This window comes from Lynx canadensis, chromosome C1 (genome assembly GCF_007474595.2).
Source record: "Lynx canadensis isolate LIC74 chromosome C1, mLynCan4.pri.v2, whole genome shotgun sequence".
NCBI lineage: Eukaryota > Metazoa > Chordata > Mammalia > Carnivora > Felidae > Lynx > Lynx canadensis.
Genome location: NC_044310.1, coordinates 96,648,491 through 96,664,338, shown reverse-complemented (window position 1 = coordinate 96,664,338; position 15,848 = coordinate 96,648,491). Strand labels below are relative to the sequence as shown.

At 39.2% G+C, this 15,848-nt stretch overlaps 1 protein-coding gene across 2 annotated transcripts in view; it reads right to left on the bottom strand.

The window, feature by feature from the left end:
• Positions 1 to 15,848, bottom strand: part of MAGI3 (membrane associated guanylate kinase, WW and PDZ domain containing 3) — a 248,042-nt gene that overhangs the window by 54,755 nt on the left and 177,439 nt on the right. For both annotated transcript variants that reach the window (XM_030324312.1, XM_030324313.1), the window contains exon 6: positions 14,247 to 14,326. In XM_030324312.1, coding sequence (XP_030180172.1) covers positions 14,247 to 14,326 — 80 coding nt within the window. The remainder of the gene's footprint in view (positions 1 to 14,246; positions 14,327 to 15,848) is intronic.

The following is a 15,848-nucleotide window of genomic DNA, read 5'->3' as shown; positions in this document are numbered from 1 at the left end:
CCCCTATGCATCAGCACTCCTGTATCCCTTGGGTAAATTCCTAGCAGTGCTATTGCTGGGTCATAGGGTAGGTCTATTTTTAATTTTTTGAGGAACCTCCACACTGTTTTCCAGAGTGGCTGCACCAATTTGCATTCCCACCAACAGTGCAAGAGGGTTCCTGTTTCTCCACATCCTCGCCAGCATCTATAGTCTCCTGATTTGTTCATTTTGGCCACTCTGACTGGCATGAGGTGATATCTCTGTGGTTTTGATTTGTATTTCCCTGATGAGGAGTGATGTTGAGCATCTTTTCATGTGCCTGTTGGCCATCTGGATGTCTTCTTTAAAGAAGTGTCTATTGGGGCGCCTGGGTGGCGCAGTCGGTTAAGCGTCCGACTTCAGCCAGGTCACGATCTCGCGGTCCGTGAGTTCGAGCCCCGCGTCAGGCTCTGGGCTGATGGCTCGGAGCCTGGAGCCTGTTTCCGATTCTGTGTCTCCCTCTCTCTCTGCCCCTCCCCCGTTCATGCTCTGTCTCTCTCTGTCCCAAAAATAAATAAACGTTGAAAAAAAAATTAAAAAAAAAAAAATAAAGAAGTGTCTATTCATGTCTTTTGCCCATTTCTTCACTGGATTGTTTTCAGGTGTGGAGTTTGGTGAGTTCTTTATAGATTTTGGATACTAGCCCTTTGTCTGATATGTCATTTGCAAATATCTTTTCCTATTCCATTAGTTGCCTTTTAGTTTTGTTGATTGTTTCCTTTGCAGTGCAGAAGCTTTTTATCTTCATGAGGTCTCAATAGTTCATTTTTGCTTTTAATATCCTTGCCTTTGGAGATGTGTCGAGTAAGAAATTGCTGCGGCTGAGGTTAGAGAGGTTTTTTCCTGCTTTCTCCTCTAGGGTTTTGATGGTTTCCTGTCTCACATTCAGGTCCTTTATCCATTTTGAGTTTATTTTTGTGAATGGTGTAAGAAAGGGGTCTAGTTTCATTCTTCTGCATGTTGCTGTCCAGTTCTTCCAGCACCATTTGTTAAAGAGACTTTTTTCCATTGGATATTCTTTCCTGCTTTGTCAAAGGTGAGTTGGCCATACTTTTGTGGGTCCATTTCTGGAGTCTCTATTCTATTCCATTGGTCTATGTGTCTGTTTTTGTGCCAATACCATGCTGTCTTGATGATTACAGCTTTGTAGTAAAGGCTAAAGTCTGGGATTGTGATGCCTCCCACTTTGGTCTTCTTCAAAATTACTTTGGCTATTCGGGGTCTTTTGTGATTCCATACAAATTTTAGGATAGCTTGTTCTAGCTTCGAGAAGAATGCTGGTGCAATTTTGATTGGGACTTGCACTGAATGTGTAGATTCTTTTGTGTGGTATTGACATTTTAACAATATTTATTATTCCAATCCATGAGCACAGAATGTTTTTCCATCTCTTTGTATCTTCTTCAGCTTCCTTCATAAGCTTTCTATAGTTTTCAGCATATAGATCTTTTACATCTTTGGTTAGGTTTATTCCTAGGTATTTTATGGTTCTTGGTGCAATTGTGAATGGATCAGTTTCTTTGTCTTTGTGTTGCTTCATTATTAGTGTAGAAGAATGCAACTGATTTCTGTACATTAATTTTGTATCCTACTAGCAGACTTTTGGTGGAGTCTATCAGGTCTTCCACGTATAATATCATGTCATCTGCAAAAAGTGAAAGATTGACTTCATCTTTGCCAATTTTGATGCCTTTGATTTCCTTTTGTTGTCTGCTGATACTAGAACTTCCAACACTATGTTAAGCAACATCCCTGTTGTGTACCTGATCTCAGGGGGAAGCTCTCAGTTTTTCCCCATTGAGGATGACATTGGCTGTGGGCTTTTCGTAAATGGCTTTTATGATGTTTAAGGATGTTCCTTCTATCCTGACTTTCTCGAGGGTTTTTATTAAGAAAGCATGCTGAATTTTGTCAAACACTTTTTTTGCATCAATTGACAGGATCATATGGTTCTTATCTTTTCTTTTATTAATGTGATGTATCACAATGATTGGTTTGCGAATGCTGAACCAGCCCTGCAGCCCAGGAATGAATCCCACTTGATCATGGTGAATAATTCTTTTTATATGCTGTTGAATTCGATTTGCTAGTATCTTGTTGAGATTTTTTGCATCCATATTCATCAGGGATATTGGCCTGTAGTTCTTTTTTTTTTTTTTTTTTTTTTTTTTTTTTTTTTTTTTTGCTGGGTCTCTGTCTGCTTTGGGAATCAAAGTAATGCTAGCTTCATAGAATGAGTCTGGAAGTTTTCCTTCCCTTTCTATTTTTTGGAACAGCTTGAGAAGGATAGGTATTATCTCTGCTTTAAATGTCTGGTAGAATCCCTCAGGGAAGCTATCTGGTCCTGGACTCTTATTTGTTGGGAGTGTTTTGATAACTGATTCAATTTTTTCGCTGGTCATGGGTCTGTTCAAGTTTTCTATTTCTTCCTGTTTGAATTTTGGAAGTGTATGGGTGCTTAGGAATTTGTCCATTTCTTCCAGGTTGTCCAGTGTGTTGGCATATAATTTTTCATAGTATTCCCTGATAATTGCTTGTATCTCTGAGGGATTGGTTGTCATAATTCCATTTTCATTCATGATTTTATCTATTTGGGTCATCTCCCTTTTCTTTTTGAGAAGCCTGGCTAGAGGTTTATCAATTTTGTTTATTTTTTCAAAAAACCAACTCTTGGTTTCATTGATCTGCTCTACAGTATGTTTAGATTCTATATTGTTTATTTCTGCTCTGGTCTTTATCATTTCTCTTCTTCTGCTGGGTTTAGGGTGTCTTTGCTGTTCTGCTTCAGTTCCTTTAGGTGTGCTGTTAGATTTTGTATTTGGGATTTTTCTTGTTTCTTGAGATAGGCCTGGATTGCAGTGTATTTTCCTCTCAGGACTGCCTTCGCTACATCCCAAAGCGTTTAGGTTGTTGTGTTTTCATTTTCATTTGTTTCCATATATTTTTAAATTTCTTCTCTAATTGCCTGGTTGACCCATTCATTCTTTAGTAGGGTGTTCTTTAACCTCCATGCTTTTGGAGGTTTTCCAGACTTTTTCCTGTGGTTGATTTCAAGCTTCATAGCATTGTGGTCTGAAAGTGTGCATGGTATGATCTCAATTCTTTTATACTTATGAAGGGCTGTTTTGTGACCCAGTATGTGATCTATCTTGGAGAATGTTCCATGTGCACTCGAGAAGAAAGTATATTCTGTTGCTTTGGGATGCAGAGTTCTAAATATATCCGTCAAGTCCATCTGATCCAATGTATCATTCAGGGCCTTTGTTTCTTTATTGATCCTGTGTCTAGATGATCTATCCATTGCTGTAAGTGGGGTATTAGAGCCCCCTGCAATTACCACATTCTTATCAATAAGGTTGCCTATATTTGTGATTGTTTTATATAGTTGGGGGCTCCCGTATTCGGTACATAGACATGTATAATTGTTAGCTCTTCCTGATGGATAGACCCTGTAATTATTATATAATGCCCTTGTTCATCTCTTGTTACAGCCTTTAATTTAAAGTCTAGTTTGTCTGATATAAGTATGGCTACTCCAGCTTTCTTTTGACTTCCAGTAGCATGATAGATAGTTCTCCATCCCCTCACTTTCAATCTGAAGGTGTCCTCAGGTGTAAAATGAGTCTCTTGTAGACAGCAAATAGATGGATCTTGGTTTTTTATCCATTCTGATACCCTATGTCTTTTGATTGGAGCATTTAGTCCATTTACATCCAGTGTTATTACTGAAAGATATGGGTTTAGAATCATTGTGATGTCTTAGGTTTCATGCTTGTGGTGATGTCTCTGGTACTTTGTGGTCCTTGCAACATTTCACTTACAGAATCCCCCTTAGGATGTCTTGTAGGGCTGGTTTAGTGGTGAGGAATTCCTTCAGTTTTTGTTTGCTTGGGAAAACTTTTATCTCTCCTTCTATTCTGAATGACAGACTTGCTGGATGAAGGATTCTCGGCTGCATATTTTTTCTGTTCATCACATTGAAGGTTTCCTGCCATTCCTTTCTGGCTTGCCAAGTTTCAGTAGATAGGTCTGCTACTACTCTTATGTGTCTACCTTTGTAAGTTAGGGATTGTTTATCCCTAGCTGCTTTCAAAATTTTCTCTTTATCTCTGTATTTTGCCAGCTTCACTATGATATGTCATGCAGAAGATCGATTCAAGTTATGTCTGAAGGGAGTTCTCTGTGCCTCTTGGATTTCAATGCCTTTTTGCTTCCCCAGATCAAGGAAGTTCTCAGCTATGATTTGTTCAAGTATACCTTCAGCCCCTTTTTCTCTCTTCTTCTTCTGGAATTCCTATGATACGGATATTGTTCCATTTGATTGAATCACTTAATTCTCCTATTCTCCCCTCATACTCCTGGATTTTTTATCTCTCTTTTTCTCAGCTTCCTCTTTTTCCATAATTTTATCTTCTAATTCACCTATTCTCTCCTCTGCTTCTTCAATCTGTGTTATGGCCGCCTCCATTTTATTTTGCACCCCGCTTATGGCATTTTTTAGCTCCTCATGACTATTTCTTAGTCCCTTGATCTCTGTAGCAATAGATTCTCTGCTGTCCTCTATGCTTTTTTCAGGATGGCAGGTGTTTAAAAGTCAGAATTGATAGAACAAAAATGAAGAAGATATGGTGAGGAAAAAGTTAAAGATGGTAACTGGTTTGGGGTCATGGACGTGACGTCACTGTTGAGGGCAGGAAGGGAGGGTACACAGAAGATTCAGCTCAATTTGGGAGGGAACACATTTGAGGGGCCTATGGAACATCCTGGCAGAAATATCTCACCATCTCAGGGAAACAGGGACCCGGTCCTCAAAAGAGAAACACAGAAGAGAAGGATTTGGGAGATATTGCATTTAAAAGCCATGACAGTGGACAAGATTACCTGGATATATTGTGAGAAGAAAAAGGTAGAGAACAGAACATGAGGAGTATTAGCCATTTAAGGAGCAGATGGAGAAAGTAACAACTGTCAGGGGGAAGGATATCAAAAAAGACAGGGGAGCAGAGCATGGTCAATACTAATAAATGCTCTGGAAAGCTGTCATTCAAAAGAGGCTGAAAAGAGACGTTCAAATTTGGCAGTCAGAAGTTACTGGTGACCTTAAGACAAGCACTTTCACTGAAAAGGCAGGGGGAAGAAGTCAGCATATTGTAGTAATAAAGAGGAAGACAGAAGGTGGAGTCCTTAAGAAGAGACAACTTTTTGTTGTTGTAAAAAGGACAGTTGAGAACTGGAAGGAGGGAGGGTCAAGAGAAAATGAGTTCATTTACTTTTGAGAGAGGAAAGACCTAACCATATTTTTCTGGATTAGAAGCCAAAGCATTCTCCCCAAAAGTTGATTCAAAAGGAAAAACCATTTCTGGCGTATCAAGCAGCTGGTTGGTCCTAAGGCCCATGAATTTATCTTTCTCTCCTGTTCCCGCAATAAGATTTTTCTTATTTAAATACACGAATTGCAACTGTTTTCTCATTGTGGAGCTGATAATTCTCTTTTATCTTTCTTGAAGCTCCAAAATAACATCAACACTCAATACTTTTTATAGCTTTTGGTAAAAATTTAATCTCTCTTTCATCCTAAGAGGAAAGGGGTGAATTGAGTATAAAGCAGATTCCTGATGTTGTATTTTTAAGATAACTTTTTAACCTAAACAACTAATTATTTTAGTTGAATGAAGATAGATAAGTACAGCAATTAAACTGTTAGAGCCTAAATACATGGCTGCATTCTGGAGGTCAGAAAACTAGGAAGGAAAAGGGCAAGTTTTAGAAACTAAGGTTTTTCTAGAAGACCTTAAACCTTTAGCCAAATGCAAACAATAAACATCTTAAACTGCAAAAATTTACATTTAAGATATCATTATTACTATTTCCCCTCATTCAGCATCTGGTCTGCAAGGCACGATGCAGAATACCAATGTAAGTCAGAAATAGTGTAGCTGGAAATACTGTATTGTGGGGCGGTTTCCCCCATTCGGGGGGATGCACAGTGGAAGTGCTAATGGTTGGCTGAGCATCAAACAGGCTCAGGGTTCCAAACTGTGGGATTCCCGCAGGTAAGTACAGGTGATGTTAGGAAGGCATATCTAGTTGTGGGGATGGAAAGTACCTTCCATCAAAAAGTTTTGAGGGGCGCCTGGATAGCTCAGTTGGTTAAGTATCCAACTCTTGATTTCAGCCCAGATCAAGGTCTCACAGTTGTGAGATCAAGCCCTGCATCAGGCTCTGTGCTGAGCATAAAGCCTGCTTGAGATATTCTCTCTCTCTGCCCCTTCCCTGCTCACATGTGCACTCTCCCTCTCTTAAAAAAAAAAAAAAAAGTTTCGAACATTCCTACTATACTAAACGCAACTGTGGTTGCATTTATATGGTTGCAACTGTGGTTGCATTTATATCTTAAGAAAGATATAATTAGGAGGACCATATAATGTATTGTCCACTTTTGAGAGTAAAAGGGACACTATTATTATCATTAATTATTCTGGAATAATTAAAAGGAATAAGTGGAGTTATTAGTTCCTGGGCTGACCAAGACATATTGTCGGTCTTAATGTAAAGAGCATCAGGGGGCGAGACTCATTCAATTTTCCAAATTTCCATAGAAGGGGGAAAGAAAGGGAGAAACGTTTCCAGTGTCTCTGAGCCCCTTAACTTTCTTCTCCAAGGAAGAAAGACTGTCTTATCTGACTGGTGAGTTTCAGAGAATGGATTCAGTATGCTTGGCTCAGGACTTGAGTTCCCTGGCTGTTTTGCACGTCAGCCTGCCTGCAGAGGGTGCAGTCTGGTCCGATTTGCCATGCCTGCCCTAGGGGAAGAGGCCCCAGCTGTACAGAAGACAGAGACTGAGGGCTGAAGGCTGCCTCCTGCAGGGGTAAAACACCAGTAAGCCCATACAGATGCAGAGCTAAAGTCAGGTTCACTCATCAGCTAGCATTTTAACCCATCTGATTCCTTGGTCTTATTTCAGCATTGACTCCAACCTGGTGAATGAAGACAGACTTCCTATTTATGTCTTGCACCCAGAACTTCATAGAGATTAAAAAATATTTTCAAGGAGACCAAAATAATCTGGAAGACAGAGTAACTTTTTTCCTTCCTTTCCTCCTCTCCTCCTTCCAAACATGTAAGTCCCTACTGAAGGGATACACAGATGAAGAAGACAAAATCACTGCTCTTATAGAATGTATGTATCTAGTTATACTGCAATGGAACACGTGCTACAATGGAAAGGTGCATATGGTACTGCTGAGCACAGAGAAGAGAACACCTAATTCTGACCTGCAGAGAATGACAAGAGGAGGCTATGACGAAATCATACTTTAGAACTGAGCTTGGAAGGATCAGTAGATATGAGCCAGGTGAACACAGGGAGCAAGGCTTGTTCCTGACCAAAGAGATGGACATGTGGCAAAGGCAAAGACAACAACTATGTCATATTTATGACATGAAATTACTTTGGAAAAAACAAAAATACTTTGAAAAAAGAAATGTAGAATATGGTTCAACTGTAAAAAATCTTTAATATTTTCACCAAAGAGTTTAGATTTTATTCTGTGACTGTAAGAGCCATTATAGGTTTCTGAGGAAGGGACAGGTATAAGGCAGTTGTATTTTAGAAGAATTTGTAGCCCATGTAGCCAAAGGTTTTTGATCATGTAGCCTTATCAGCCAAACATGTCGAATGTATTTCCAAGATGTGTTTATTCATAAATATATATGTACTGCTCTAATATGTACATAATAAAGGGGCGCCTGGGTGGCAGAGTTGGTTAAGCGTCCAACTTCAGCACAGGTCATGATCTCACAGTTCATGGGTTCGAAACCCCGCATCGGGCTCTGTGCTGAGAGCTCGGAACCTGGAGCCTGCTTCGGATTCTGTGTCTCCTTCTCTCTCTGCCCCTCCCCTGCTTGCACTCTCTCTCTTTCTCTCTCAAAAATAAATAAATATTTAAAAAAAAATCCTTAAAAGATATGTACATAATAAAGCATACAAAAGACAAATTTAAAAAGGAGATGAAGACTAAATAAATAATCATTGTGATTTTATCTCCATGTGGCTTAAAAAAGGTCACATATGAAGTATATGAAGTATCAGCTCTGTTTACTTACTGGTCACTTGGGCTTGCATATTGGTATTATCTTCAACAGGCAGTATCTATGCGAAATCCTTAAGTCACATTTCAATTTTTATGAATTAAAAACTATATAACCTAGCTTACGTATCCACTTAACTGGGCACAAGTAACGTGTAAAACTTCACAGTGCCCTGACAACTTCTGCTATGTCCATTTTTCCCTCAAGACACTCTGGGTACTGTATGTAATAATCTACAGACAGAATGAGAAAGAATGCATTGCCAGTCTGTGTATAAAATAGTGGAGAAACTTATTTTTCCCCCCAGTAGGCGCATAATGAAAAATAAGCTCAACATTGTCCTCTTGTAGACCAATAGACAATCTGAGCACCACCATTTTGGAGAGCACTCGTGTTAACGATATATTGGAGGGGGAGATGTAACCGGAGAAAAAGACCAAGAGTAATCCAAGTTTGTGGTGACTGGAAGGATGAAGGTATAAAATAAAAGAAAACATAGAAAAAGCATATGGATAGACAGCTATGTAAAAAAACCAACAGAGCAAAATGTTCATGGTAATATCTCAGTGATGGGTAAATTACTGTAAAATTCTTTCCATTTTTCTATACAGTGGAAAATTTTCATAATAATGTATTGGCAAAATATTGAACAAAGAAAGAGGAGCAGGGATTGGAAACAATATAGGGAATACAGCAAGAGGTGAGGAAGAAGCAAATAGAACTCTGAACCTCTGGCCCAGATGATTATGAGCAAGGTGCCTGTGACAGAAAGAGGGATGGGGTGACTTTAGGAGAAAGATGTTCAGTTAAGTTTTAAATATGTGTATTAGAGGGGTGCCTGGGTGGCTCAGTTGGTTAAGCGTCCCACTTCAGCTCAGGTCATGATCTCACGGTTCGTGGGTTTGAGCCCTGCATTGGGCTCTGTGATGACAGCTCAGAGCCTGGAGCCTGTTTCAGCTTCTGTGACTCCCTCTCTCTCTGCCCCTCCCCCACTCGCACTCTGTCTCCCTGTCTCAAAAATAAACATTAAAAAAAATTTTTTTTTAAATATGTTTATTAGAAGTGCTACTTAAGCAATTTTTAAAAAAAGTCTCAAATGCAGTAGGAAATACAGAAACAGAAGCCAAAACAGGACAATACTAGAGAGTCAATAAGGGGGCCAGCCAGCTATTGTAAATTAATGGTTAAATCTATGAAAAGAAATACATTGTACAAGGGAAAAGAGAAAAAGGCATAGAACTGCGCTGCAACAATCAGTGGGCAGGAAAAGGAAACGGAGACGAGCAATAGAGACATGCCCAAGAAGACTAAATACCGCATTTACAAGCTTTAAAAGGTAAAATTCTCTGGGCTTATATATTCTAGTTTACCTTTACAGGAGATGATTTCACCAGATGGAACTTACTGATGAAAGCCTTTAGACAAGGGAGGTACGTCGTAAGAAATGATTTAGGGGTGCCTGGGTTGGCTCAGTTGGTTGAGCGTCCGACTTCAGCTCAGGTCATGATCTCGCAGTTTGTGAGATTGAGCCCCATGCCAGGCTCTGTACTGACAGAGCCTGCTTGGGATTCTCTTTCTCTCCCTCTCTCTGTCCCTCCCCAGCTCATGTGCTTGCACCCGCTGTCTCGAGCTCTCTCTCTCAAACATTACAAAAATAAATAAAACAAATAATTTACATGCAACAAAATACAGAGATCTTAAACGCTCAATTATAAAAGAGTTTTGGCAACTGCCATATGCCTTCCTAACTACTGCCCCAAACAAGGTGGAGAATATATTCATTACTCCAGAGAATTATTTCAATTCACCCACTTCCCGGTTCCCCACCTCATTTTCCAACTTCTTGCAGCAAAGATGAGTCTGCCTGTTCTCAGACTTTAATTAATGGATAATTGAGTACCTGTTCTTTTGTTCTGGCTTATTCTATTCAACGTTTCTGAGATTCATCCATGTTGTTGAGTGTTATCAACAGTTTTTTCTTTTTATTGATGACTAGTATTTCACTGCATGAATATACCAAAAATTGTTTATCCATTCTTCTGTTGATGGATATTTCGGATGTTTCCAGGTCTGTGTTATTATGAATAAGGCTGTCGTGATCATTCAGGTGGAGTCTTTTTGGGAACGTATGTTTTCATTTCTCTTGAGACAATGCCCTATGGGCAACTGCCAAAAGTTCTCCAAAGTGTTCACATAATTTTACATCCCTACCAACTAGTGAAAGTTCCAGGTGCTCTACAATCTCACCAATCTTTGGTACCCTTCAGTGTATTGGGCTCTAGCCCTTCCAGGGTGTGAATGGCCTCTCACTGTAATGATGACTAATGATGATAAGCACCTTCTCATGTCCTTATTGTCTATTCTCTTGTCTTCTTTGGTCAAGTGTCCAAGTTCTTTGGCCATTTTAAAAAAACCTTATTAAGGTACAGTTTGCATATTTCTGTTTTGAATATTCAATTCCATGAGTTTTAATAATTAACTGAGTTGTGAAACCATCACCATAATTCAGTTTAAGAAGATTTCAATCACCCCAGTAAGATCCCTCATGCTGGGGGTGCCTGGGTGGCTCAGTCGGTTAAGTATCTGACTATTTTGGCTCAGGTCACGATCTCACGGTTCATGAGATTGAGCCCCGTGTCAGGCTCTGTGCTGACAGTGTGGAGGCTGCTTGGGATTCTTTCTCTCTTCCTCTGCCCCTCCCCCGCTCACTCTCTCTCTCAAAATAAACATTTACAAAGAGGGGAAAAAAAGATCCCTCATACTCTTAATCTCTTAATCCCTTAATCTCTATTCCCATCCTCACTGCTGGGCAACCACCAGTAATCTACTTTCTGCCTCTATAGCTTTGCTTATTCCAGACATTTCATATAAATGGAATCATGCAGTAGTTGGTCTTTTGTATCTAGTTTCTGTCACCCAGAATAACATTTTGAGGTTTGCTCATGTTGTAGTATGTATATGATTTCATTCCTTTTTTATTGCTGTATAGTATTCTATTACATGATTACACCAGATTTTATCTATCCATTCATTGGCTGATGGACATGTGAATTGTTTCCTCTTTTGGGCTTTTATGAATAATGCTTCTCTGAATATTTACAGGCAAGTCTTTGTGGGCATATGTTTTCATTCCTTTTGGGTAGGTACCTAGAAGTGGAATTGTGAGGAGATACGGTAAATTTATATTTAATATTTTAAGAAACTGTCAAACTGCTTTCCAAAGCAGTTGTACCATTTTACATCTGCCCAGCACCTTATAAGGGTTACCATTTCTTCTCATCCTCACCAACGCTTGTTATTATCTGTTTTTTTCTGATTATAGTCATTCTAGTGGATAAAGTGGTATATCACTGTGGTTTTAATTTGCATCTCCCTAATGACTAATAATGTTAAGTATATTTTCTAGTGGTTATTGGACATTTGTGTATCTTCTTTGGTGAAATGCCTACTTAAACATTTTGCTCATTTTAAGGGTTCCTGGGTGGCTCAGTTGGTTAAGCATTTGGACTTCGGCTGAGGTCCATGATTTCGTGGTTCGTGGGTTTGAGCCCCATTTCGGGCTCTGACAGCTCAGACCCTGGAGCCTGCTTTGGATTCTGTATCTCCTCTCTCTCTGCCCCTCCCCCATTTGTGCTCTATCAAAAAAAATTTTTTTTAAATAATTTAAAAAAATAAGTATTTTGCTCATTTTTAATTTTGGGTTTTTGTCTTATTAATGAGTTATAACTGTTCTTTATAGATTCAGGATACAATTCCTTTGTCAGATACATATTGCAAAACCTGGGGCTTTGACTATTCATTTTCTTAATGGTGTCTTTTGATGAATAAAAATTTAAAATTTTTATTAAGTCCTACTTATCAAGTTTTACTTTTTGTCTTTTTTTAAGTAGGCACCATACCCAGCATGAAGCCCAACACAGGGCCTGAACTCATGACGCTACGATCAAAACCTGAGTTGAGATCAAGAGCTGGACATTTAACTGACTGAGCCACCCACGTGTCCCTCAAGTTCCTCTTCTATGGCTCATGTTTTTTGTGGTCTGTATAAGAAATCTTTGCTAATCCCAAAGTTATGAAAATATTCTCCTAAATTTTCCTCTAAAAGCTTCATGGTTCTAGCTTTTATGATTGGGTCTTTGATTCATCTGAAAGTAATTTTTGTGTATGGAGTCAGGTATAGTTGACGTTCATTTTTCCTCATGAATATGCAGTTTTCCCAGCACCACTTGATAAAGATCCTCCTCTTATATTGAATTGATTGGCACCTGGGATGCAGTTTAAGTGATCACATATTGTGCATCTATTTCTGGATGCTCTGCTGTGTTCCAATGGTCTGCTTGTCTATCCTGTGTCAATACCACACGGCCTTGATTATTGAGCTTTACACTAACTCTTCAAATCTGGTAGCCTATGTCCCTTACCTCTGCCCTTTTTAAGACTACTTGGCTAACTGGGGCCTTGTATTTCTATATGTATTTTACAACTGGCCTGTCAATTTCTTTAAGACAGACTTACAGAATTTTTATTGGGATTGTATGGAATCTAGATACCAATTTAGGGAAAACGAACATCATTAACAATACTGTGTCATTCAGTCTATGAACACAGTGTATCTCCTTAATTATTTAAGTCTTCATTAAGTTCTTGCAGGGATGTTTTGTAGTTTTCAGTTTCTCTCGTGCGTCTTTCAGTAGGTTTGTACATCTTTAGTAGATTTGCTCCAAGGTAATTTTTCTTTATATCATTGCAAACAATTTTAAAATAATTCCATTTTCCAATTGGTTGTTCCTAGAAAAACTTTTAATATTGCAATCATGCTGAATGAAATGTGTAACTTTTTTTTTTAATAGATTGGAGTTCAATCTATAGGAGGACTATCTGAACCTCATTCTTAGCCATTCATCTTTTTTTTTAATGTTTATTTGTTTTTGAAGGAGAGAGAGATAGAGCATGAGCAGGGGAGGGGCAGAGAGAAGAGAGAGACACAGAATCTGAAACAGGTTCCAGGCTCTGAGCTGTCAGCACAGAGCCTAACACGGGGCTCGAACCCATGAGCCACGAGATCATGACCTGAGCCCAAGTCAGATGCTTAGCTGACTGAGCCGCCCAGGCACCCCATAGCACCTTTATTTTTTTAACCAAGGTAATAATAGGTACCTTTTAGGTAATAAAGGTAATTACTTTTTAGGTAATAAAGGCACCTTTATTTTTTTAACCAAGGTAAATAATTTCTGATGCAGTGATACAAAATGAATGCAAATTTTATTCATCCTCACTCTATATTCAAGAAGGGATAGCAAACAATTTTGGTTGGGGTAAATTCTATATTTATGTATAAGACTAGACTATTAGACACTGTGTAATACACATAAGACAGGCAAGCATTATTATCTAAGAATTCTTAGAGAAATCTTTCTACTAAGCAGTAAAAATTGTGTGTGGGCAGGAGTGGCAGGTTGGGGTACATTAGAGACTTTGAGTTGCTACTGACAGTCTAAATGAAAGATTAGCTGAGGCACGTGGGTGGCTCAGTCGGTTAAGCATCTGACTTCAGCTCAGGTTTCCTAAGTTCGAGCCCCACATCAGGCTCTGTGCTGACAGCTTGGAGACTGGAGCCTGCTTCTGATTCTGTGTCTCCCTCTCTCTGCCCCTCCCCTGCTCAGGCTCTCTCTCAAAAAAATAAACATTAAAAAAAAATTTTAAAAACTGAATGAAAGAGTAGCCATAAATAATAGCATATCTGTCCTAGTGATACTAAATTAAATATATTTTTGAAGGTTCAACAGCCATGATGAAGCTACCCTGTGGTGGAGAATGTATCTAACTTATGAAAATACTTGTTTAGAAATTTTAAAATTTGTCCTTAAAACAAATGTAAAACAAAGGGCAATGTATTTTTATTAAGACTTTCAAAAAAGATTTCACTGTATAATCCTCAAAAAGAGAGAAATAAAGTCTCTCATAAAATTAGATGCAATGACATAATTATCAGGGTCAGCTGAGTACGATATCCACCCATTGGTTATGTGCTTCTGCACATTATGGTTTTTAGGGTTTTGGAAAAGTCACTAAGCAAGAAGAACAACACGGGATTAAGAGGATAAGTACAGTATAAAAGATTTCTGAATCTCTACCTCCATCTTCACAGTCTTCAGGGGCTTTGGCTTTCTTACAAAGACGAGGATCCAACCAGGTGGTTGTCTTGGTATTGTGGCTGCAGAATAAAGATTTCAGTTAGAAACAGTAAAATAAAGAGGGAGAAAAGTATTTCAAAAGCAAAGATCAAAAGTGACTAAAAGGTATGATGTTTGCACATTTCTCTCTGCCAGGCTCTGTTTGTACACCTCGGATTCGATAATCCTACTTTCTCAGTCTGCTACTTTGAAATTGCCATAAAGGGAAGGTAATGCCAGAGGTACTAATTTGAGAAAGACGACTGTAGGGAAGGGGTGAAATTCCAAGTACAGGCTACCAGATGCTTATTTAAGCAGTCAGAAATGTTTCAAAGGGTGGGGACATAGCCCCATCCTGTGCATTATCCAGTCGAAAAAGCTGCACTAAAACCCTTGTTTGGTGCTGGCTGAATTCCTCCCTCCCTCCCTTCAAAAGAACACCGTATTTCTTGAGTACCTGTGGGCATTGTGCTGAGAGCTGGGAAGATAGTGATGAACAGACAGATTCGCTGCCCTCAAAAGGGCTCTTTAAAATAAGAGTTTAGCAAAATAAAAAGTTTCCAAGCGTCTTTCTGCGACATGCAAGTAAAAATGATGGGTATAGGGGCGCCTGGGTGGCGCAGTCGGTTAAGCGTCCGACTTCAGCCAGGTCACGATCTCGCGGTCCGTGAGTTTGAGCCCCGCGTCGGGCTCTGGGCTGACGGCTCAGAGCCTGGAGACTGTTTCCGATTCTGTGTCTCCCTCTCTCTCTGCCCCTCCCCCGTTCATGCTCTGTCTCTCTCTGTCCCAAAAATAAATAAACGTTGGAAAAAAAAAAAATGATGGGTATAGTTAAACTCTACTCTACAAAACAAAGTTTTCATCGGTATGGATCATATGCTGAATAGAGAAAAGAAAGCAGAAACCAAAAGACTCCCCCCATCTATCCCTCACACACATTCCTTTTTAGAAAGCAGGCCACAGACGCTTTCCAAGAGCAATGCCACCATTCAGCAGATGCTAATTCTAAACCCAAACCATCGCACTGCTGTGTAGACAAACAGTGTTATAGTTTAAACATCTGAAATAGGCGGATATTAAAGAAAGAAATAACTGGAGGAAATTATACGGGAAGACAACAAAATGTAAATTGAAGTTATTATCAAAGTAGTATGAGAATATCATTCCTTGATGTCTTTATAATGAGATAAACTCCCTAATCTGTATGTTAATTACTCTTAGGAAATTAAGCCAACGGTTTTAGGGAATTAATCGTATCTTCTATGCCTTTCCTAACTCCTGAGCTAACCAGGGCTGTGTGCAACCCCTTCTTACACATTGCCAGGTATGATACCAGCTGGGAGACTGTGGTAGAAACACTTGGGTGTGCTGAATAATGGATAATCGAACCAGAGAAACTGGGGTTGTTTCTAGAAAGACTGTGTTACCCATTCTGTCAAAGAGATGGTTTCTCCACACTCAAGCCAGTTAAATAGATTTTAGCAACATGAAAAGGATCAGGACTCCAAAGAGGCTTAGCAGCATGTAGATTGTCAGCAAAAAAAAAATCATGCATGTATCTTG